The sequence below is a fragment of the Danio rerio genome, chromosome 14 (genome assembly GCF_049306965.1).
Source record: "Danio rerio strain Tuebingen ecotype United States chromosome 14, GRCz12tu, whole genome shotgun sequence".
NCBI lineage: Eukaryota > Metazoa > Chordata > Actinopteri > Cypriniformes > Danionidae > Danio > Danio rerio.
Genome location: NC_133189.1, coordinates 3,778,765 through 3,805,000, shown reverse-complemented (window position 1 = coordinate 3,805,000; position 26,236 = coordinate 3,778,765). Strand labels below are relative to the sequence as shown.

Genomic DNA, 26,236 nt, shown 5'->3' with positions numbered 1-26,236 from the left:
TGCCATTTCCCCTTTCCATGTAACGCAACACATTTCAGATTTCACCTTTTTTTCTATTTTTGACATCGTCATTATCATCATGCATCCTTTAGCTCTGTGAAACACACAGAATCATCATGTGCTTTCATCAGAAGCGCTGCTATAATGGATGCTTTTCACATTTCCGGGATTCTCAGTAGTGGAAGTCATAGTCATAGTTAGTAAACTCGGAGCGCAGTGAATGGGAGAATACAACAAATCATGTTTTACAATCCCATTTGCTGAAATAATAAAAGAAAAACTCCATGATGGTATAATTAAGACTTTCAGAAAGAGGAATAAAACAGTGGGAGACAGATGACGGCAGAATAACGTCAGACTTACTGTCCTGCTCTCATAGACACTGCGTTACAAATTCCTCACACAAGTGGTAATTCAGGGTTTTTTTGTGTGTAATTTGATGCAAAGATGATATAATACATATTTAAATACATATAAATATTCATATGTTTAAAAAAAAAAAACTTGTTAAAAACTTTCAAGGATTTAGGATGCTGATGACCGTTAAACCCGTCATAACAGTCTTGTGAAAAGGGTCCATTAGTTGATTGATGGCTCTGTGGGCTGTACCTGGCGTTCTGATAGGTTGAGTGTTCCTGCAAGCTCCGCCTTCCTTCTGATGGTGATGTAGCGGCTGAAATGAAACTCTTTCTCCAGCTCCAGGCGCTGGACGTCACTGTACACCACTCTGTACTTGTCCTTCGTCCGTGTTTTCCCTCCTGCCAACATGACATTGGTATTTAGTTCACATATTCAGATATTCTAATAATGACTGAGGTCATTTAATAATCTTAAATTAGGTGCTCCGCTTTCCCCCACAGTCCAAACACATACGCTATAGGTTAATTGAGTAAACAAAATTGGCCGTAGTGTTTGAATGTGTGTGTGTTCGTGTGTGTGAATGTGAGAGTGTATGGGTTTTCCAGTACTGAGTTGCAGCTGGAAGGGTGTAAAACATATGTTGGAATAGTTGCCGGTTCATTCCGCTGTGGTGACCCCTGACAAATCAGAGACTAAGCTGCAGGAAAATAAATGAATGAATGTTTATTGGTGTGCAGATATAGTTCAAGATGTATTTACATGTACAATTGTCAAAATATCCCAAAATATCTCTATTTAGCTCAACAAGCATTATCAAATTGCACTTAAAGAGATTTTTTAAGAGTGCAGATACTTATTTTTTCATATTTAACTATTTCATATTAATTTAATTATTTAAAATAATTATAATAAATGTCAGGAAAATGCACGAAAAGTAGTGTGATTTTGTAGTGTAAAAATGCATAGTAAACCATATTAAATATATCAATATCATTAATTAAAATAATAGACAACATTGAAATAAATAAAAAAAAATAAAATAAAAAGGTTTTCTAAAATGTTATTATTTAAATTACGGATATAGAATAATGAAGTACTACGCAATAATAAAATTAATTAATTAATAAACAAGTTAAATAATCAATTCTACTTTAAGTGCATTCTCCTAATATTTATTAACATTATTTATTATTTTTTTATTAAATAAGGTAATGAATATAAAATATGGAATATTTATTTATTTAAAAAAATGAATGAATTAATAAAAATTAAGGATATAGAATACTGACATTCAACCCAAAAATAAATAAATATTAAATAAATAATCAATTGACACTATTTTAGTGCATTTTGCTGACATTTATTATTATTATTTGTTATTTTCTATTAAATAAAAAATGAATATGGAATATGTATTTATTTGCATATATTTTAATGAAAATTTTAATTATATATATATATATATATATATAATATTTTCACCACAGTTTTTAATATTTCCACATTATTATTTATCATTTATTTAAACAAAATTATTTAAATGCTTGAAAAAGCACACCAGGAATATTTTAGGTCACAACATTATAATATTATAATTAAATATATTTTTTCATAACTAATCATATTGAAGTGAACACTTAAATATTTACACACACACACACACACAGTGCCATACGTATCATTAGCCTCAAAACCCTCTGGTATTTTCCATCTTTGCGCAACAGTTGTGTTATTGGAATATAGTTTACGCATGTGCAACAAATCAATCCTAGCGATCTGCAACGTCATATCAGCTGGCCAATCAGGAAACACTGCCTCTGTTGGCCAATAGGGTTACGCTGGGTTTGCTGGCCAATCAAAAAGCACTGAGTCTGTTGACCATTTTGAGTACTCTGGGTTTGTTGGCCAATCAGAATGCACCGAGTCTGTTGACCATTCAGAGTACATTGGGTATGCAGGCCAATTAGGAAGCACTGGCTCTGTTGGCCAATCAGAGTACGCTGGGTTTGCAGGCCAACAGACCTATAGAATGTGTACTGATTGACCAGCAGACCTAGAATGTGCTCTGATTGGCCAGCTGACATTGCATGAGGTCCATTTTCGTCAGTATTTTTGAACAGCCTAGTGAAAGTCATTGTAAATGTCAACTAAAACGAGCCCTCATGAATGTCTTCTATCAGAAAAGAAAGATATGCAGAACTGTGTTTAATATGAAAGAGAATGGAGGCCCAGCTGCTGACATCTCAGTTCCTGTTTCATTCATTTGCCACTATTCAAACTGTACGTTAATATTAACCTGATTATTCCTCTACAGAGAACTTGGCCATGAAAAACCACACTCTTATTCCTCTCACAGTTTCAGTTCCTCTATTAAATGCTTGTTTGCCTGTCGTTAGCCACATTATTGACGTGTCGCCCCACCACACATTAAATAAAATGCAAATTTGCCCCAAACATGTTTTGTTTTCTGAAATAAGTTTACATGAAATTATATTATCATGATGACAATCATATCCGACTCCATTTCAAAGTTGTGTAGGTTCTTGTGGTATTTTTGTGAAATAGTTTGTGATATACTATCTACTGAAATGCTGCTTTTCCATTGATACATTAACATGACTGATAATATTTAAATGAGAACTTGTTTTCACACTTTTCTTTAACCTACATTATTCATTTATTACAGATGTGTTGTACAGTGAAATTATACGTATTAAATGGTGGGTTTTTTTGGCCAATCTGGATGCACTGGGTCTGTTGGCCAATCAGAGTATGACGGGTCTGTTGGCCAATCAAGAAGCACTGGGTCTGTTGGCCAATCAAAGTACGCTGTGTTTGCTGGCCAATCACATAGCACTGGGTCTGTTGGCCAATCAAAGTACGCTGTGTTTGCTGGCCAATCACATAGCACTGGGTCTGTTGGCCAATCAAAGTACGCTGGGTTTGCTGGCCAATCACAAAGCACTGGGTCTGTTGGCCAATCAAAGTACGCTGGGTTTGCTGGCCAATCACATAGCACTGGGTCTGTTGGCCAATCAAAGTACGCTGGGTTTGCTGGCCAATCACAAAGCACTGGGTCTGTTGGCCAATCAAAGTACGCTGGGTTTGCTGGCCAATCACAAAGCACTGGGTCTGTTGGCCAATCAAAGTACGCTGGGTTTGCTGGCCAATCACAAAGCACTGGGTCTGTTGGCCAATCAGAGGACACTGGGTTTTTCTGGCCAATCAGGAAGCACTGGGTCTGTTGGCTAATCAGAGTACACTAGGTTTTTCTGGCCAATCAGGAAGCACTGGGTATGTTGGCCAATCAGAGTACACTGGGTTTTTCTGGCCAATCAGGAAGCACTGGGTCTGTTGGCCAATCAGAGTACACTGGGTTTTTCTGGCCAATCAGGAAGCACTGGGTCTGTTGGCTAATCAGAGTACACTGGGTTTGCTGGCAAATCAGGAAACACTGGGTCTGTTGGCCAGTCAGAGTACGCTGGGTTTGCTGGCCAATCAGGAAGCACTGGATCTGTTGGCCAATCAGAGTACGCTGGGTTTGCTGGCCAATCAGGAAACCCTGGGTCTGTTGGCCAATCAGAGTACGCTGGGTTTGCTGGCCAATCAGGAAACCCTGGGTCTGTTGGCCAATCAGAGTACGCTGGGTTTGCTGGCCAATCAGGAAACCTTGGGTCTGTTGGCCAATCAGAGTACGCTGGGTTTTTTTTTTATTAAACGGTGAATTGTGTTACAGTTACTGTGTTACAACAATGGATCACTTTCTACCCTGCTGTAATTACTGAATGTAACACACAGAGACTTACACATGTAGCGGTGTGTGTTAGTATATTTGTGTTATATTAGATAATTAACATGATATGGATAGTTTTTATTGTTTATACATCATGCTATGACACTGTTGGTCTTCTTATGGTGATGTTTGTTAGATTAGTTCAGTTTCTTATCTTAAAACTGCGGTTTGTGACACTTATTTCCTTCCTGAACTCTTAAATACGCATATTAAGATTAATAGGAGCAAGAAGAGATAAAAACAAAGAGGATTCTGATGTTTGGTTGTCATCATAAAACCCTCATTGGGTCAAATATGGACAAGCACAATTTTGTCTAAATCTTTTCAATTAAATTTAAATTACGCTTTTTAACTCGACTGTAGGGGTCTACCCATATTGGACCCAAGGATGGGTTAAAACAACCCAGCATTACACGGACACACATTTAGATATACACACACGTGAATATATTCACACATATGCATAAACACACACGTGAATATATTTACACATATGCATAAACACACACGTGTGTGTGTGTATATATTTACTGGCCAACAGATCCAGTGCTTCCTGAATGGCCAGCAGACCCAGCATACTCACGATTGGCCAAGAGACCCAGTGCTTCCTGATTGGGCACTGACATCAAAGTACACAATGTGTGGGCAATCATGAGGCACTGGGTTTGCTGGCCAATCTGAGTACATTGGGTCTGCTGCCCAATCCGAAAGCACTAGGTCAGTTGGCCAGTCAGAGTAAGCTGGGTTTGCTGGCCAATCAGAGTATAAGAGTTTGCTGGCCAATCAGAGTAAGCTGAGTTTTCTGGCCAATCAGTAAGCACTTGGGTCTGTCGGCAAAATCAGTAAGCACTGGGTCTGTGGCCAATCAGAGTACACTGGGTTTGCTGGCCAATCAGGAACCACAGGGTCTGTTGGCCAATCAGGGTATGTTGGGTCTGTTGGCCAATCAGAGTATGCTGGGTTTGATGGCAAATTAGGAAGCATTGAGTCTGTTAGCGAATCAGGAAGCATTGGGTCTGTTAGCGAATCAGGAAGCACTGGGTCTGTTGGCCAATCAAAGTACGCTGGGTTTGCATGCCAATCAGAAAGCACAGGGTCTATTGGCCAATCAGAGTACGCTGGGTTTGCTGGCCAATCACAAAGCACTGGGTCTGTTGGCCAATCCAAGTACGCTGGGTTTGCTGGCCAATCAGAGTACACTGGGTTTTTCTGGCCAATGAGAAAGCACTGGGTCTGTTGGCCAATCAGAGTAAGCTGGGTTTTTCTGGCCAATCTAGAAGCACTGGGTCTGTTGGCCAATCAGAGAACACTGGGTTTTTCTGGCCAATGAGAAAGCACTGGGTCTGTTGGCCAGTCAGCAAACACTGGGTTTGCTGGCCAATCACGAAGCACTGGGTCAATTGGCCAATCATAGTACGCTGGGTTTGCTGGCCAATCACAAAGCACTGGGTCTATTGGCCAATCAGAGTACACTGGGTTTGCTGGCCAGTCAAGAAGCACTGGGTCAATTGGCCAATCAGAGTACACTGGGTTTGCTGGCCAGTCAAGAAGCACTGGGTCTGTTGGCCAATCAGAGTACGCTGGGTTTGCTGGCCAATCAGAAAGCACTGGGTCTGTTGGCCAATCAGAGTACGCTGGGTTTGCTGGCCAATCAGGAAACACTGGGTCTATTGGCCGATAAAAGTATGCTGGGTCTGTTGGCTAATCAGAGTACGCTGGGTTTCCTGGCTAACAGATCCAGTGCTTCCTGATTGGCCAGCAGACCTAAAATGTTTTCTGATTGGCCAGCTGACATAGCACCTTCTGCTCCACCCTGTTAAATACATCCTATTAAATATGCCACCGTATTTAATACACTAAAGTGTAGTTTTGCACCACTACACTGCACTACAATACAAGCATGTGTCAGAAAGTAACACATCTTAACCACCAGTTTCAATGTATCTAAAGCTATTGCTGCTCCAACATTTAATAATGCTCAAGTTTGAACTCTGTGAGTAATGTGGGTTAATCAGCATTTGATTGGTCAGAAGATTTGATGTAAAACTGTTCGGCGTTTTATTACCCAAGCATTTATATAAATGTCTGATGATGGTCAGATGTTTATTAGACTGATGTTCATCCGTGGTGAATCACTGCGATGAGTCCGCTTGTAAAAGAGTTTCATTTCTACAAACTAAAATTTACAGGAAGAATACAACACATGAGGACCAAAAATATCCCCACAAATTCAAAAATTACAGGTTTTGCTATACTTGTGGGGACATTTGTTCCACACAATGTAAGAAATACACACACACACACACGTACATTGCCAGTCCAGAAAACCCCTGAGCTCTTTCTCAACAGTTTTCTTCCCTTTTCTCAGGCTGACGTGTGTAAACACACAGAGCATCTCGTCCCCTTATCAGGGTGCAAGGGTCCTCCCTCAGTGCACACAGCAGGGGAGCGGCCCGAGACTTACACTTATTAGCTTTTCTCAAAATCGTTCACCTCTCAACAGGACGTTCACCTCTCAAGACGCCTGCTGTTTGGACACACTGATGAATAATGGAGCTGCTGAAATATTGAGCAACAGCCTCATTCATGATTTCAGCAAATCCCACTGACTCACTCATGAGAACGGCGCCTCCTTATCTCTCTCCTACACGAACATGTATGCCCTCACCGGCCACTTTATTAGGTACACCTTACTAGTATCGAGTTGGACCCTTCAGAACTGCCTTAATCCTTCATGACATAGATTCAACAAGATAATCGAAGTAATTCTCAAAGATTTTGCTCTATATTGACATGATAGCATCACGCAGTTGCTGCAGATTTGTCGGCTGCACATCCATGATGCCAATCTCCCGTTCCACCACATCCCAAAGGTGCTCTATTGGATTGAGATCTGGTGATTGTGGAGGCCATTTGAGTACAGTGAACTCATTGTCATGTTCAAGAAACCAGTCTGAGATGATTCACGCTTTATGACATGGTGTGCTATTCTGCTGGAAGTAGCCATCAGAAGACACTGTGGTCATAAAGGGATGGACATGGTCTGCAACATTACTCAGGTAGGCTGTGTTGTTGACATGATGATCAATTGGTTCTAATGGGCCCAAAGTGTGCCAAGTAAATTCCTCCCACACCACTACACCAACACCACCAGCCTGAATTGTTAATACAAGGCAGGATGGATCCATGCAATGTTGCCAGACTGGAAATGTCAAAGTACCATACCAGAACCTTAAAACTATCGAATTTGGAAGAAAATTATCGTACACGAGTCAAACGGAGAGTATGCAGCTATTATCTAGACAAATATAGGCAAATTATCATAATATGTAAAAAAATAAAACTAGCCGTACCTTGGTGGGAAGATTCAAAACTCCACCTTCGAGTCGCTGTCCTGTGTGTGTTGCCAGATTTTCACCTTGGAATTATAAGGTTTTATCCGCTTTGCGAATGATTTTGAGATATTGAGCTTCAATTTTTTTGTATTCCGTAGCAAACAGTATTTGTGTAACATTCATTCATTCATTTTCTTGTCGCCTTAGTCCCTTTATTAATCTGGGGTCTCCACAGTGGAATGAACCACCAATTTATCCAGCACGTTTTTACGCAGCGGATGCCAGCCGCAACCCATTTCTGGGAAACATACAACACACACTCATACACTACGGACAATTTAGCCTACTCAATTCACCTGTACCGCATGTCTTTGGACTGTGGGGGAAACCGGAGCACCCGGAGGAAACCCACGCAAAGAAAGGGAGAACATGCAAACTCCACACAGAACTCCCTGCAACCTTCTTGCTGTGAGGCGACAGCACTACGTACTGCGCCACTGCATTGCCCTATTTGTGTAATATTTGTATTTAAATAAAAATTCTTAAAATGTAAACAACTTATACAATAAGTTGTCATTTAATAAGAATATGTCAATATCTCAATTTTGGCAAAAATGTCAGATAAAACCAAATAATTCTAAGGTGACGAGATGTTAAGAGATTCATTTTGCGGTGGAAATCGAATGCCGTCATGGACCGCAACATACTGCAGGTTGGCTTGAAAGCAGTGCACCCTCCCGAATTTTTAACACACTCTGAGGTGTGCACGAGGCCATTCAGAGTATCCATAATGAGCCAATTTTGTGGCTTTGTTTTGATGAGATTAACTTTGGAAAAACTCGTTCACATGATGCATTTGATTGGGAAAAAACAAGAACATCCAGGACAAACTCCCCTGTCCTTCTCACCTTCCTTTTCAGCACTACTTTTTAAAACTTTAAACCTCAACCTGAAAATAGGCACGGGACGATAATCGTTTTCAAGGTATACCACGGTTTGATAAAGTCAAGGTTTTAAAACTGCCAACGTTTTCTGTAATACCGTTCCTAAGGTATGTGTAAGAGTTTTTATTTACAGTTTTTTAAAATCTCCAGCAGAAAAGATCTCAGAAAATGCTGTTTTATATTGTAAAGAATCGGTTTTAAAAAACAAATGAAGACGGCAGAAGTCAATGACTCATTTGAATTATTAATCCCAACATGGTAACTGCTCCAAAATACTTTAAATGTTTCTCAAAATAAAATATGTTGTGTTCAAAGGGGAATAAAGTGTTAGTTTTTACCCAGACATTTAAACAGAATATATTTTAGAGCAGTAATCACAATACCGTGAAACCCTGATTTTTTTTTTATAACAAGGTTTTCACATTATCACAATCTTATACCGGCCCATGCTAAAAACGACTGACTTATGCATGGCTGCACATGGCAGGAGCATTAACTTGTGAGGGAGAGCCATTCTCTACGCTGATTGGCTGGAAAATGTAAGATGTGGTAGAAAACGTGCTTAACTCCATATTGTCCTCACAGATGACAGACAAAAGATGCAGCTAGATCATTAAGTATAAAAGCAGATGCATAAATGCACTGAGAAGCTGCCATGTGACCGTCTGATTAGAAATTTGCATTAGCTAGCAGTTGGATAGGTGTACCTAATAAAGTGGCCAGTGAGTGTAAACATTATAAGTCAGAATCCTGTTTTTTTTTTCCAAATATTTCCTAAATGCAAGAAATTTTCACAGTATTTGCTGTAATATATATTTTTTTCTTGTAGTGAAAGTCTTATTTCTTTTATTTCGGCAGTTTTTATTTTTTTTAAACCATTTTAAGGTCAATATTACCTTATAATAATAATATTTGCCTCCTTTAGCAATATTTTTTTAGATTGTCTAATTAAAAAAAACTACTGTTATACAATGACTTGTCCAATTACCCCAACTTTAACGTGATTAACCTAGTTAAGCCTTTAAATGTTCCTTTAAGCTGTATCTTGAAAAATATCAAGTCAAATATTATTTACTGTCATCATGGCAAAGATAAAATAAATCATAATAAAACTATTATGATTAGAAATGTTTTGAAAAAAATCTGCTCTCCATTAAACAGAAACTGGGGGGGGGGGGGGCTAATTCTGACTTCAACTATATAAATATACATCTGACACATAACTGATGTTGGGTAACACGCAGCTGAATATCCTGAGGAAGCAGATTATTTGTTCAGCGAATACAGAAACGCCTTCTTGAACTAACAGAGGCTCTTGTAAAGTGGGCATAAAGCATGTAAGTCGGTCTGTTTTCAATGGCTCACTGATTTTTACTGTGGTTTATCTCTTAAAGGAGGCAAAACAACTTAAACTACGCTCAGTGTGCACTCAGTAAATCAGGGTTTACGGTTTACCTCATTATGGAGCGCACGTACACACACACACACACACACAAATCATCAGAGTCATATGATGAGCTGTAGTAAACACTGCAGGAAGAAGATCGCACTGAGATAAAGACACAAGCGTGTGTCCGGCAGTTCTGTTCAGCTGGAGTTTTGCGCGCACACACAATTTTGGAGGTGCAAAATTATCAAACTGATATTTTTGGCAGGGTTTTGGTAAGAAGGAGGACTGTCGAATAGAAAAATAAGCACAAATCTAGCCAAATTTAATGATCTTTTGCAAGTTGGAGTCAGTTTTGGACTAGAAAATAACAATTCAATAATATATTTTGGATAAAGAAATGGAGGGAATACTAGCTATGAACTTTTTTTTTTTCTGTAGTGCAGTCCAAAGTCATAGTGTGCTCATCCAGCCAAGTCACATCCATTCAACACAGTTGAAGTCAGAATTATTAGCCCCCTGAATTATTAGCGCCCCTGTTTATTTTTTTCCCCAATTTCTGTTCTGTTCTGGAAAGATTGTTTCAGCACATTTCTAAGAATAATAGTTTTAAAAACTTATTTCTAATAACTGATTTATTTTAGTAAATAATACAGTAAATAATATTATACTAGATATTTTTCAAGACACTTCTATTCAGCTTAAAGTGACATTTAAAGGCTAATTAGGTTAAAGTTAAGGTAATTATGCGGGTCGTTGTATAACGGTGTGTTCTGTAGATTATCTGAAAAAAAATTAGCTTAAAGGGGCTAATAATTTTGTCCCAAAGATGTTTTTTAAAAAATTAATAACTGCTTTTATTCTAGCCGAAATAAAACAAATAAGACTTTCTCCAGAAGAAAAAATATTATCAGACATACTGTGAAAATTTCATTGCTCTGTTAAAAATCATTTTGGAAATATTTAAAAAAGAAAATAAAAATCAAAAGGGGGCTAATAATTCTGACTTCAACTGTATATGTTGCAGTAGATTTGTTTTTATCCCAATAGTATTAATGTAACCAGTTCATTTAAAGTCCTTTATCATGTGTACAAACTACGTACTTATCATTGTTATTGCATAAACTGGTAATAATGGTAATAACAAGCAACTATCCCTTAACCTACCCCTAGCCCTAACCTTAACCCTATATAACCCAGTACTGTAAGTACACTGTAAAGAAAATTCCGGTCACCTTAAATTTTTAAGCTCAATCAAATTAACCTTATGAATCTATTGAACTAATATTACGTTAAACTGACTAAAAACAGCCTGCATAACTTATAAAATTAAGTTAGAGCATAATTAACTTGGGAACTTTAGGAATGACCTAAAAACATATCCTGTCAGAACTAATTGATTAATGTTTTTACAGTGTACTGTAAAATAACGAGCAGCCTTTATTCTTTGTTATGTGTGTATAATAATAATAATAATAATAATAAAGGCGAGGCAGTGGCGCAGTAGTGCTGTTGCCTCACAGCAAGATGGTCGCTGGGTCGCTGGTTCAAACCTCGGCTCAGTTGGCGTTTCTGTGTAGAGTTTGCATGTTCTCCCTGCCTTCGTGTGGGTTTCCTCCGGGTGCTCCGGTTTCCCCCACAGTCCAATAATAATAACAATACATTTTATTTACATAGCGCCTTTCCAGAGCTCCAGGACACTTTATAAAGAATGTGACGAAAAGAGACAGTACAAGCAGATAAATGTAGAGACAACAAACATACAGGAAGTCAAATATAACAAACTGAAAATACAAAACAAGGCTTAGGAGAAAAAATAAGCGAACAAATAAGAGTGCAGGTGGATCAAATAAAGTGGTCAGTTTGTCAGATCAGAAGTGTAGCATTCAGAAAATAGGTGAGTTTTAAGTTAAGATTTTAAATCTGAGATATTATTAGCAGAACGGAGTGAGCGAGAGTTCCAGAGTTTGGGTGCAATAACACTAAACGACCTGCATTGAAGAAGGCCAGAGTTCGAGGAATGTAATGAGCGAATAGGGGTGTAGGGGACGTGCATGATGCAAAGATAAGAGGGAGCTATAGAGAAGGAAGCTTATGTCATTAATCTTTTGATAATATATACAAAGTACCATATTCACAGATGCAAATTTAATCATCAAAACCCATTTTATCCTGCTATACTAATTGAATTAAAACACTATACAAACATCATGAAGCAAAGCTCTAACAAAAAGCCATTAAAACTGCTATTTAATTAAAACCTTCAAGATCTTGTAATTTCACAAGGCCCTTTTCTGACTGTTAGTATGTATATATACACATGATCTTATACATGTTTTGTTCTGTATACCCCTGACATTTTTTATTATTTTTTGTGTGTATTTTTTTTTCTCCATTTCTTTTTTTTTATTGTTCTAAATGTTGTTCTTTAAGCATTAATAAAATAATAATAATAATAAAATAAGACGAAGCTAGGCCATTTAAGGATCTAAATGCAAGGAGGAGATCTTTGAATTTAATGTGGTATGCAACTGGGAGCCAATGGAGGTCATACAAGATTGGGGTTATATGGGTTTTAAATATATTGTAATCTGGAGATGAGGCTTGCAGGCAGACTAATGAAAAGAGCATTACAGTAGGGCATTAAATAGCATTTAAGTGTACATTTTACACACATTAGAGTAATATTTAATGTGTTTATTAACATGAACACCTCCACTGTAGTGCTCTAGATCACACATAAATGACATTTAATTGGGACATTCCCTTAGTAGACAGCTGCAAATGACTGGAAATTCACCTATAAATAGAAAACAGAACCTGCTGTGGTTAATATAGTCACTATAATAACTGCATGATCAAGTGAAGTCATATTTATCATCCTCAACACACATGGAGAGCTTTAAGGAGATGTTAGTGTATTATCCAGTAGGGGGCAGCAGCAGAACGCATTGAAAACACAGAAAACGACCCATTCTTTGAAATAAATTATAATAAATATGTATTCCTCTAACTGAAGGCTTCAGATATGACTTAATCTGTTGGCATTCGCCTTACATCAAAACAATAGATGCCCACAGTACGTCACTACAGAGATAAGTAATCCATTTAGATAAGAGAGGTAAGCCAGGTCCACGTGTGCGACTTCTGGAGAAAGACTAGAGTGGAAAATTAAACCAGTTCAGATCAGAGGTTCATATTTTCAGCAGTATTTCCTCAAGCTTCCTCATCTGTTTGTTTTTTTTGTCACATGATCCACATTGGCCCTCTGTAACCCGCTCATGTGCTGATATCAGAACGTTTGAACAGTCAAACACGAGGAGCACATTTGCATCTTGACCAACTGTGCAGGACAACGGCTCTTTGAAAGCTGGAGACAAAAACTAATGTACCTCACCTCCTACTTTTGTAGATTGTAATGCAAGCAAATGTCAAAATGTACAAATCTGATCTTAAATGCTCACATGTGTATTTATTTAATAGGTATTCTGAGTAATTCAGTGGTGTGTTTTGAGGGCTACTATTGTATATATAGTTTAAAAAGGGTAACACTTTACAATATTAGTACATGAATAATGATGTGTTAATATGTAAACTAAACATTACTTTATTATGGACTAATGATGAGTCAATGCATGTGCTCAGTGACGCCTGCAGTCGTACGGCTGTACGCACTGTGGCACTTATTTATTTATTTATTTATTTATTACATAATTCAAATCGATTATTAAACAGTATACACTACGACAGTGGTTCTCAAACTTTTTTCAGCAAGTACCACCTCAGAAAAAAATGGTCTCTCCATGTACCACCATAATGACCAGTATTGAAATACAGCAGCGTAGTTGGCCAAATTAAGCAGCTACAGCACTGCACAGTTCGAAAACGAGAGTCATATTCGTATTAATACAATATTTAATATATTTTAAAATATACATTGCGTGTACATAAAACATATTTGTAAAACTTTTTGAAGTCTAAACATTAACTTGTTTATAGATTGGTAGGGAACCCATTTTTCTCAGAGGACAAAGCTGACAAAACATTGCTGCACTCTGATGCAAGTTTTATTTATGGAGAAAAAGAAAAAGCACTGCAGTGTTTGGGTGTTCTGTGCTTGTCTGACATAGTTAGTCTAACAAAATGATATTCTGTACAAAATATGAAGCTGATCAGTCGTTTTTTGTCACGTGACTCGCGGTGCGGTATTCTGAAAAGTTAGAGATGTTTTCAACTGGGCACGCCTGGAATATGCAAGCGCATCGTGCTGCAGTTCTTACTCATTTTACTAGCCTGTGGGTTAAATTGTGGCACTCGAGTGACCATGATGCAACGAGAATACGGTCATTTTTCAAAATAAGAGATTTTTCTAAATAAATGATTGTTCAGACTCAGATAATAAATAAAACGGAAATCATTAATGATTTTTTTGTTCTGCCCAGTACCAATTCATCTATACACCGGTGCTGAGCAGCTGAGGACGTGATGCACTAAAGTGAACATTGTAAGCACAGCGCTTTGATACTTCTGCATCAAGTGACTGCCTTAACCCACGGCGCATGCAACGGGCGTAGCTGTGCATTTATACTTCTGCGCGCTGTCTCTGTTGGTCTGCATTAACACTTCCGAAACGCTAGTTGGCAGTGAGGTGTAAATGTTCCTCTGTGTTGAGCTTCTTCGTTGCTGTTTTGCTTTTCCTGAACACTTACGGGATGTACAAGTGGCTCAAACTCGCTCATTTTGAGGCAGGAACCGGTGGACGTGCAACAACTTTAACTATGAGGTAAACACAAAACCAAACTTTCCATCCAGAGCTCCTTCACAGGACTCCACACGTGTAAACAATCGCTCCATCGGGCTCCCACCTTTCACGCGGCTCTTGGTCCCGCCCAGACTCGTTAGCCCTACCAAGCCGACCAATCACAGAGCTTGCGCTACGCGTCGTTGCGACGTGTAGTTACATTTTTTGAGAGGTGCACGTCAGCGACGCCGACAGCCACAGCGAAGGGCTATGCGTCAGCGCCGTAGCATACACCGGCGTTTGACGCAGAAGTATAAATCAACCTTTAGAAAACAGCCAATGCTGATCACATTGGTTTTATCGTGCGCATCAAATTCATTCATTCATTTTCTTGTCGACTTAGTCCCTTTATTAATCTGGGGATTGAACCGCCAACTTATCCAGCAAGTTTTTACGCAGCGGATGCCCTTCCAGCTGCAACCCATCTCTGGGAAACATTCACACTCATACATTTAGCCTACCCAATTCACCTATACCGCATGTTTTTGGACTGTAGGGGAAACCGGAGCACCCGGAGGAAACTCACGCAAACGCAGGGAGAACATGCAAACTCCACACAGAAACGGCAACTGAGCCGAGGTTCGACCCAGTGCTACCCACTGCGCCACTTCATCGCGCATCAAATTATTAAATTTTTTTCTTTCATTACTCAGTGGTTCCTCCGCGTTCCACTAGAAGTAGTGGTACACGTACCACAGTTTGAGAACCATTGCACTACGATATATTGACAAAGCAAGAAAGAATGACAAAAAATAAAGGTTTGTGTGTTTTAAAGCATGTATGTATTTGCATGGTGGGAGATGGCTAAAGAAATCTATTGGCTTTAGTTTTGCTTGCGTTTTTTTTTTTTCACACGAACAATTACAATTCAGATAGCTATTGTTTAAAACCAGGTTCAAAATGAGTAAATGCTCTTTAAAACAGATAAACGAAATTGAGATATTTGCCAAAAGGCCTAAAACTAATGAGACTGATCCCCCACACGGAGTGTCTCATCAGCACCTGAGCTGGGGAAACTGTGTCTTTCATCAGACAGATCAGATCCAGCCTCCTCACATGGAGCAAAACGAATTAAGGTGTTTTAAACAATTTTATCTGACAGACTGGCATAAATAAGCAGACATCTCCATTCTCACAACAAGTTTTCTCGTTTAACAAAGTGTTTCTATTGTAATATAGAACACAAACCAGTCAATATTTAACTTTAAACTATTAAAAATGTTCATTAAAGTCACTTTTTTTTTTACTTTTCAAGGATAAAAGGTGTTGGAAGAAAGATCAAACTCTCATAATGCAATTCAAAAGCATAAATAAACGGGGGGAAATAAAAACATGAATCACAAAATACATAAAACTGCTCATTTACGCATCTATTTTACAGTGAATATTGTGAAAAGTGTCATGCAACTACGTTTAAGCTGAAATTAATTAAATATTACAGTGCAAAAGCAGCAAATCCAGATCATTTAAGAGTTCATGCGACACAAAATGATCAGAAAGGCCAAACTACATGGACTCAAGCAATCTTTAAGGAGTCTGCCAGAGCTTTATAACTGTGCCAGTCTGACTGTGTGTGACATACTTACACAAATATTCCCAGAAGAGATTAGTTTATCACTTGGTAAACTATTAGCCATAATGCATTTCCGATAAGGCCGCAAACATGTCATATTGACTGTTCGACTGCATGCTCCTTCAGATCCGCAGATGTTGTAGTACAGCAGGGATCAAACGCATGAATTACTCTGGTATTTTGATCTCTGTGCTGAAACCGCAGATAAACTGATCTGTGTGTGGATCACATGTGCCTGGAGCTCATTAAAAGTAGAATATTTCCACGACCAATATGAAATGGTTTATATATATACATATACAGTTGAAGTCAGAATTATTAGTCCCCCTTTGAATTTTCACAGTATGTCTGGTATTTTTTCTTCTTCTGGAAAAAGTCTTATTTGTTTTATTTCGGCTAGAATAAAAGCAGTTATTAATATTCAAAAGCCATTTTGAGGTCAAAATTATTAGTCTCTTTAAGCTATATATTTTTTCCGATAGTCTATAGAACAAAACATCATTATACAATAACTTGTCTAATGACTCTAACCTGCCTAGTTAACCTAATTAACCTAGTTAAGCCTTTAAATATCACTTTAAGCTGTATAGAAGTCTCTTGAAAAATATCTAGTCAAATATTATTTACTGTCATCATGACAAAGATAAAATAAATCAGTTATTAGAAATGAGTTATTATAAAATCTTCACTCTATTAGACAGAAATCAGGGAAAAAATAAACTAGGAGGCTAATAATTCTGACTTCAACTGTTTATATATATATATATATATATATATATATATATATATATATATATATATATATATATATATATATATATATATATATATATATATATACAGTTAGTAATACTATGGTAATTTTGATATGTAAAGTTTACCTGTATGATTTACATATTGATATGCCATGGTGTTTAAGTGGTACTCCAGCATTTTTTAAAGAACATATTTTGCATTTGAAAAAAAAAAAGGTTTTGTCAGTGATATTGTGCAATAAAAAAATTAGAATAAAAAAAACCCGTAAAAAAATATTTGTTGACTTTACATAAAATAAGCGAGTAATCCTGTTACATATTTATTAAATTATGCTACAATGGGTTTACTTACATTTTTTAAAATATTGTATTGTAATATAGGTTTTTTTTTTTTTCACTTTTTTAAAGAAAGTAACTTCAAGAAGACATCAAAACACAGGATAATGCCTTGTTGCATGTTCCGAACACATGGGGTAACACTTTATTTTAAGGTGACCTTGTTGCACATGTTCCATGTACACTCAAAAAACAAATGTCTGCTTGTTTTTAAAACCCATTTTAAGGTAAAAAAAAATATTGGCCCCTTTAAGCTAATTTGTTTCGATAGTCTAGAACAAACCATCATTATACAATAACTTGCCTAGTTACCCTAACCTGCCTAGTTAACCTAATTAACCTAGTTAAGCCTTTAAATGTCACTTTAAGCTGTATCGAAGTGTCTTGAAAAATATCTAGTCAAATATTATTTACTGTCATCATGGCAAAAATAAAAGAAATCAGTTATTAGAAATGAGTTATAAAATCTTCACTCTATTAGACAGAAATTGGGGAAAAAAAACAGGGAGGCTAATAATTCTGACTTCAACTGTATATATATATATATATATATATATATATATATATATATATATATATATATATATATATATATATACAGTTAGTAATACTATGGTAATTTTGTGATTTTATGATTTACATATTCATATGTCATGGTGTTTAAGTGGTACTCCAGCATTCTTTAAAGAACATGTTTTGCATTTGGAAAAAATATATATGGTTTTGTCAATGATATTGTGCAATAAAAAAAAAACTATTTGTTGACTTTAGATAAAATAACCGAGTAATCCTGTTACATATTTATAAAAATTATGCTACAATGGGTTTACTGAAATTTTTAAACTATTGTCACTTTTTAAGACAAAGGGTTTTCTCACTTTTTTAAAGAAAGCAACTACTGTATATTTCAAGAAGACATCAAAACAAAGGATAATGCTTTGCTGCATGTTCCAAACACATGGGGTAACACTTTATTTTAAGGTGACCTTGTTGCACATGTTCCATGTACACTCAAAAAACAAATGTCTGCTTGTTCAAACTACTTTAGTAGTAACTACTTTATTTAAATTGAGTTGAAACAACCCCATTCTTGCATTTATTTGAGGACAACTTAACCGTTTTATGTTCAATCCCCTTAAACTTGTAAAAACTCATAGTTTAACTTCATTATTTTGTCTTAACACAAATCGATTGTGTGGAACCCAGCATTATTTACAGTGTACTCTAATATTTACTCAGTGTATTCATACTGTAACAAAGACACCTTAAATGAAGTGTATATCCAAATACGGTACTACCACTGGTATTGCCTAAACAACATGGTGTTATCGATGACGTTGTCTATAAACATCTTATCATCAATGGCGTTGTTAAAAAAAAATTCTCTTCCAAGTGGAAAACTACTACTTCAGATGAACATGAAAACCCCAAAAATATATTACAGTTGTTTTTTCCCTCCATTGTCTTGCACTACTTTGTTATAATTTATAAAAGTACCAAATTACATGGCATTGCCAAAAAACACTGCAGTATTATTTTTTATTCATTTATCAAATTTTATTGGACTACCACAGTGAACGTTTGTTTATATACAGTTTAAGTCAGAATTATTAGCCCCTCTGTTTATTTTTTCCCCGATTTCTGTTTAACAGAGAGAAGATTTGTTCAACACATTTCTAAACATAATAGTTTTAATGACTCATCTCTGATAACTGATTCATTTATTTGATCTTTGCCATGATGACAGTAAATAATATTTGACTAGATATTCTTCAAGAGACTTCTATACAGCTTAAAGTGACATTTAAAGGCTTAACTAGGTTAATTAGGTTAACTAGGCAGGTTAGGGTAATTAGGCAAGTTTAAAATAAAACTAATTGCCGAAATAAAACAAATAAGACTTTTTCCAGAAGAAAAAATATTATCAGACATACTGTGAAAATTTCCTTGCTCTGTTAAACAGATAAAAAGATCCAAAGGGGGGCTAATAATTCTGACTTCAACTGTACATAAGACATTGTCTATAGGCAATATTACCAATGATATTGTATAAATATAAACACTGCCATGTTATAATGCATCAAATAATACACTGTAAATTTAAAAAATGTTGGGTCAAATGTTGACAGATCCAAGGTTAAGTTATTTTTTAATTAAATGTAAGTTGCATTAAATTACAACTGTTGAGTTTGTCCATATTTGACCCTGTGTTAGGTTAAAACATCCCAGCATTTTTTTTATACGTATATATATATATGTAAAAAAAATATTGCCCATTTTATCAAATTATACACTAAAGAATTTTATTAACCCAATTTGGGTCAAATGTGGAAAAACCTAAGGTTGAGTTCATTCATTCATTTTCTTGTCAGCTTAGTCCCTTTATTAATGCGGGGTCGCCACAGCGGAATGAACCGCCAACTTATCCAGCAAGTTTTTACGCAGCGGATGCCCTTCCAGCCGCAACCCATCTCTGGGAAACTAAGGTTGAGTTATTTTTTTTATTAAATGTATTGAAGTAAAACACAGCCCTTTAATATGTTATATTTTTTTTATCAAATTATACACTGTAAAATGCTGGCTTTAATTTACCCAAAATTGAGTAAAATGTGGACAAAACCCAGGTTTATTTATTTTGAGTTTGTGTTGGGTTAAGACAACCCAGCATTTTTGGAGTGTGTGTTATTACTGTGAAGAAAAAGCAATGCTGTTGTTCAAAAGAAGTAATACTGTGTGGTATAATTCATAAAACCCTATTTTAACTCAATTATACGCATGATGAGTGAACATTACCCATTACATTTCGAACCTTTTTCAGTAATGTGTAGTGTGCTGATGGGTTTGGGGGTCAGCTGAGGGGCTGATCTCTCACCAGGGTTGGTCGGCACCGCGCTGCGCCTCATCCAGTCCTGCGGCTCCTCTCTGTCCACCGGCGCTCCGCTCAGCAGCCCCTGATCCACAGATGGCAGCACGCTGACCTCCACCCCGTTAGCCGGCAGAGAGTGACCCGTCCCGTGGCCGTACAGCGGGGGCCAATCATCGCGCGAACCGGGCCCGAACCCCGGACTCCATGAGCTGCCGGTGTGATGCAGGTCATTGCCGAGCGCCGGTCCCGGATGGTATCCGCTGTAGTCCGGGTACGGGGCGGACGGGTAGACGTTCAGGTGAGGCTGGCTGAGGTTCAGGTGTCTCGCGGGGTTGCCGTACATGGCCGTGTCCAGCAGGTAGCTCACGGACATTTTCCTCGCGAGCTGGAAGTTTTTCTTTAACTGAACTTCACCTTACATGACGAGCGCGAGCGCGGGTTTGTTTGCCCAGCGCTGACGTCACGCCGGGACACCCACCTGAGCTGATTTATGACACGCGAACAGGTGCCGCTGACGGCCCGGAAGGGTGAGAAATCAGCAAATAAGAGCTGGAGGAGAGACAGATGAAGGCCCAAATGCTGGATTTCTGACGCCACTTCACTCTGCGCTGGAGACGCGACGCGACAAACGCTTTATTAATGAGGGACGCGGCGCGCGTTCACACTGTCGGTCACGAGCAGAACATTTACAGCAAAGTAAACTGAGTTAAGGTCAAATTGTGACCCATAGGGTGATGCATAATATCATTAGCCAAAATCTATGATCAAGATGATATGTAAGAGAAATTGATGAAGATCATTATTATGATGATGGTGGACAATGATGGATGATGGATTGAATAAGACTGAATAAAACACCACTACAAGAACAATATGGATTCAAATTTACATGTTTAGATATTTTATTACTAAATAAAACTTTAGCCATGACATAAAAGAAACATTTGTTAGCTTATTTGTTTTATAGCCTCGCATAAAATGTCAAAATAAAATAATTTTTGACTGAAAATATAAATTATTATTATTATATTTTATATATAATATCTCAATAATTATATCGTATCATTGAGATTAAGCAATACACTGAACCCAAACTGAATAATCTCACTCATTTTTGAGTGGTTTTAATGATTAAATGTTTTAAAGTAAAGATATGTAAAAAAAAAAAAACATTAAATAATAGTATGATTAATGACATATTTAAAATGCTAATAATTAGGCTATATATAAATGGTGAATTGTTTACAATAAGGTAAATTATTTTATTTCAGTAAAAACTAAAAGAAATAAGAATATTTGGGTAATATTAAAAAACAGAACAGAATATTTTACTAGTTATTTTGCAAGATATTAGTATTTCATTGCAATGTAAAGGCTTAACTTAGGTTGAAGTTGGGTTAATTAAGCAAGTCATTAGACAATAGCAGCTAATAATATTGACTAGACCTTAGAAGTGTTTATATTTTAAATATATCTCTATTTTGCTATTATTTCAGCCAAATTGAAATAAATAGGACATTCTTCATAAGGGAAATAGAATAAATATTGATAAATAAACAAAACAATGACAGTACATATTAATTTACTAGTTATTTTGCAAGATATTCAGCAAGTATTCAATTTAAATTGCATGTAAAAGTCATTAGACAATAGCGGCTAATAATATTCACTATTGACCTTTTAAAGTTTATATATATATATATATATATATATATATATATATATATATATATATATATATATATATATATTTTATATATATATATATATATATATATATATATATATATATATATATATATATATATATATATATAATTCTAATCCTTTTTTAGAATTATTTCAGCAAAATTAAAAGAAGTAGGACATTTTCCATTAGAAAAATAATAAATATTGTGATATTCTTAGGAAATATAAAACCTAAAATAGGGAAATATTTGAAAAAAACAATTCATATTTTACAGCAATCGCTAATAATTTAGTCTTTAACTGTACATGAGGATGACAATACTGATGTTGGTAAAGTAATGTTGCCAGTGTCTCCTGGAGGCCAGGTTTTTCTGGGAGCCAAAGCGGCGCTCGTGCCTCTTTACATCAGAAAGCGCTCGTGCACTTCAAAGGGTCTCGCGCGCCGCACATCAAAGCCCCGCAATAAAAGCGACAAACGAGCGTCACTGTAAATCACTGTAAATCATGGCCTCTGTATTGAAATGATGATGACATGCGGGCTCTGCTTCCTCTGACAGACTCCTGATCAGGCGTGGGAAGCCGGAGAACTGGCTCTGTGCGCCGGGACAAACTGAAGAAATGCTGCTTTACATATATTCACACTTACGCACACACACACACACACACACACACATACACACACACACACACACACACACACACACACACACACACACACACACACACACACACACACTCACACACACACACACACACACACACACACACACACACACACACACACACACACACACACACACACACACACACAGTGTTGTCCTTCAGCACGTACTGCTCGCGGTTATCATGCTATATTATCATCTGCGCTTTATTATGTGCATTTTATTGTTCATTCCTGACCACTGTGATTAAATTACAATAAGTATATGATCATTTACAGCAGCATACACAATACAAATATTAGTAATTAGGCTAACAGTTTGCATTTTGTGATTCGCAAGTGCTTTACGGTTGTGAATTGCGTTAAGGGATGTTAATCTGCTCTGCCGAATTTTAATGTTAACTCTACAGTTGAACAAAGTGCATTTTATTGATGGTTTAGTAACTTGATTTAATATATTGAAATGGTATTGAGAGAAATAAGTCTGTAGCAGAAAATGTGCTGGAAGTTTATTAGAAGGTTTTTGTAGCGTAATACAAAACCAGCCAAGACAATACATCACTTTAAACTATTAAAAATGTTCAGAAATGTAACTTTTTCAAACTTTTCTTGGTTAAAAGTTATTGGAAGAAAGATTAAAGTCCCATAATGCAATTCAAAAGTATAAATAAATCGGAAAAAATAACAAAATGGATCAGAATATAGCGAAAAACTAATTTACGGATATTTTTACAGTGGATTATTTAGTGGCGCCCCCAGAAAATTTTATTAAAGGTGGTCAAAAGAGGCCACAACAAATCTTAAGGGTGGCACACACACACACACACACAAAAACAATGAATTCAGTGTAATGTTCTATTTTAGTTTCTGGTAAATTAAATAATGTGGTTTTAATTAATTTAATTATTACTCTTGAAATTTTGCAATTTATTCCTTGAAATAATTCAACAAGTACATGTGCAAGCCAAATAAAAATCAATATTTTAAAAACACTTTTCATATACATATAAAGTCAGAATTATAAGCCCTTCTTTTTTAAATATTTCCCAAATGATTTTTAACAGAGCAAGGAAATTTTAACAGTATGTCTGATAATATTTTTTTCTTCTGGAGAAAGTCTTGTTTGTTTTAATTCAGCTAGAATAAAAGCAGTTTTAATTTTTTTAAACACCATTTTAAGGACAATATTATTAGCCCCTTTAAGCTAATTTCGATAGTCTTCAGAACAAACCATCACAATAACTTGCCTATAGTTACCCTAACCTGGCTAGTTAACCTAATTAAGCCTTTAAATGTCACTTTAAGCTGTATAGAAGTGTAAAATATCTAGTCAATTATTATTTACTGTCATTATGACAAAGATAAAATAAATCAGTTATTAGAGATGAGTTATTATAAATACACATTACATTACATTTATTAAAACTACTATGATTAGAAATGTGTTTAAAAAATCGTCTCTCTGTTAAACAGAAACTGGGGGGAAAAAAATAAACAAGGGGGCAAATAATTCAGGGGGCTAACAATTCTGACTTCAACTGAATATAACTTTTCAGTTATTTTTCTCACTTATTGTACAGCATATATGCCCGGTTTAAAAAAATAATGAATTAATTAATAAAACAAACAAATACCACAGTAACACAATAATATAATTTTTCCATATTCCTTTTTGAGCCGCAATATTATTAATACAGTTTCCTCTATTGATGCACCTTAAGGTAAATATTTAATTACCATCTCTGACTATTGAAAGTGTGCGCGTGCTGTCATCAACGATCGGGGAGGGGCAGTGAATCAGCTTCGTCAGTGGCACCAATCAATCCACAATAATTTTGTGGCTGCTCTTTATTTATTTATTTATTGAAATATTGTGAATTTACGTAAGAACATTTAAACTTATAATATCAGCAGCAAAATCATACTGAGGTGGGCACCCCTTGGGGGCGCCCCTGGTAATACTATGCATTTATTATACCTGAATATATTATAAAAAAAGGCATTATTATTATAAAAATGTGTTTTTAATTAAATATAATTGTCCTTTAAAGCTATTGCATAATCTGCATTAATTTTGAGTTTTTAACGTAAGACAGTTTTGCGTAATTTAAAGAAACAGTTCATAAATATTTTTGTTATGTTTTACACAAAAACTGTAAAAATGCTGGGTTTCACTCAATTTAATTGTTTTGCTTAATTAAATTTTAACACTGCACTTAATCGTTTTATTATTATTATTTATTTTTTTTACAAATTTTAAGTTGATTGAACATAAAACAATTAAGCAGACCCCCCCCCCCCCCCCCCACCCCCCAAAAAAAAAAAAAAACTGTAAGAATTGTGTTGGTTCAACTCATTTTAAATAAGTAGGTTTCACAAGCAGTAAAAGCCATTTTTGAGTGTAGCTTGAAGAAAGCCGAAAAAAACTGTAACCATTGGCTTACACAGAATATGTTACATTAGTTTTTCCTACACTCAGAAATAAAGGTACGCGGAGGTGGTTTTCAAAACATACTTGTACTTAAAGGGTCCATATTGGTACCTCAAAATTATATATTAGTACCTAAAAATTTTAAGAGGAACACTTTTGTACTTTTCAGGTACTAATATACCCTTGGGTTATTAATATGGACATTTTAGATACAAATTTGCACCTTTTGTAACTTTCTTTATTCAAACTACTCTCACAAATGATGTTAAAACACGATATAAGTTATAATTCAATTGCCTTAAAAGGAAGATGTAAAAATACATTCCTTTTTAAATAAAATAATCAGGTATAATAAATGCACAATAGCTTATAAACAATGCAATCCTTATTTTTTCTACTATGGAAGTTAATGGTTTCAGGTTTTCAACATTCTTTAAAATATCTTCAGCCGTAGAAAGAAACTCGAACCCTTGAGGGTGAGTAAATATTGAGTACATTTTTACTTTGCGCAAACTCTCCCTTTAACAATTTAAGTTTATTAAAATGTATTTATTTTATAGCAATAACAACAAGCAATTACGATGAAAATACAACAGATAGAAGTGTAGTACAAACAATACAGATATTACTTTTTGCAAGAAGAGAAATAAGATCAGTTTAAAGAAGTATAACAATGGGAAAGCAACGAGAAAGACAATAATATGAAGAATACTAAATAAATAATAAGAGAGAGAGAGAGAGAGAGAGAGAGAGAGAGAGAGAGAGAGAGAGAGAGAGAGAGGAGGCATGTGAAAAAATCCTTCAAATTAATGCAGAATATTAAATAAAGCACATTTTGTTTTATAAGTTTTGCTTGCTTTCTTGTTTGTTCATTATAGTTTAAATTAAAGTGAATAATTTTCGTTTGTGCTTCATTTGTCCTCCAGGGGGCAGTAAACAACTGTCTGACATTAAATACTTTGGCTATGTAAAGATTCTGCTGTCACCCTTGTTGTTCTTATTTAGCATAGATTAGTTTTATAACTACAAAAACAACTTGTTGCATCACAACAATTACATTTAACAAAAAAAAAACATTGTTAAAGTGTGTGTGTGCTAAATCAATGTTTCCTCATACTTATTTTTTTATCCGGAGAGATTGATTTTAAAAGGGCGGCATGGTGGTGCAGTGGGTAGTGCTGTTGCCTCACAACAAGAAGGTCACCGGTTTGAGTCCTGGCTGGGTCAGTTGGCGTTTCTGTGTGGAGTTTGCATGTTCTCCTCGTGTTGGCGTGGGTTTCCCCATGAAATGCTCACTCCATTGGT

General features: G+C 36.0%; 1 protein-coding gene across 1 annotated transcript in view; it reads right to left on the bottom strand.

The window, feature by feature from the left end:
* Positions 1 to 20,528, bottom strand: part of cdx1a (caudal type homeobox 1a) — a 25,347-nt gene extending 4,819 nt beyond the window's left edge. The window contains exons 1-2 of the mRNA NM_212836.3: positions 20,157 to 20,528; positions 610 to 758 (exon numbers count right to left, since the gene is read on the bottom strand). Coding sequence (NP_998001.2) covers positions 610 to 758; positions 20,157 to 20,523 — 516 coding nt within the window. The 5' untranslated portion in view covers positions 20,524 to 20,528. The remainder of the gene's footprint in view (positions 1 to 609; positions 759 to 20,156) is intronic.
* Positions 20,529 to 26,236: the final 5,708 nt, after the last annotated feature.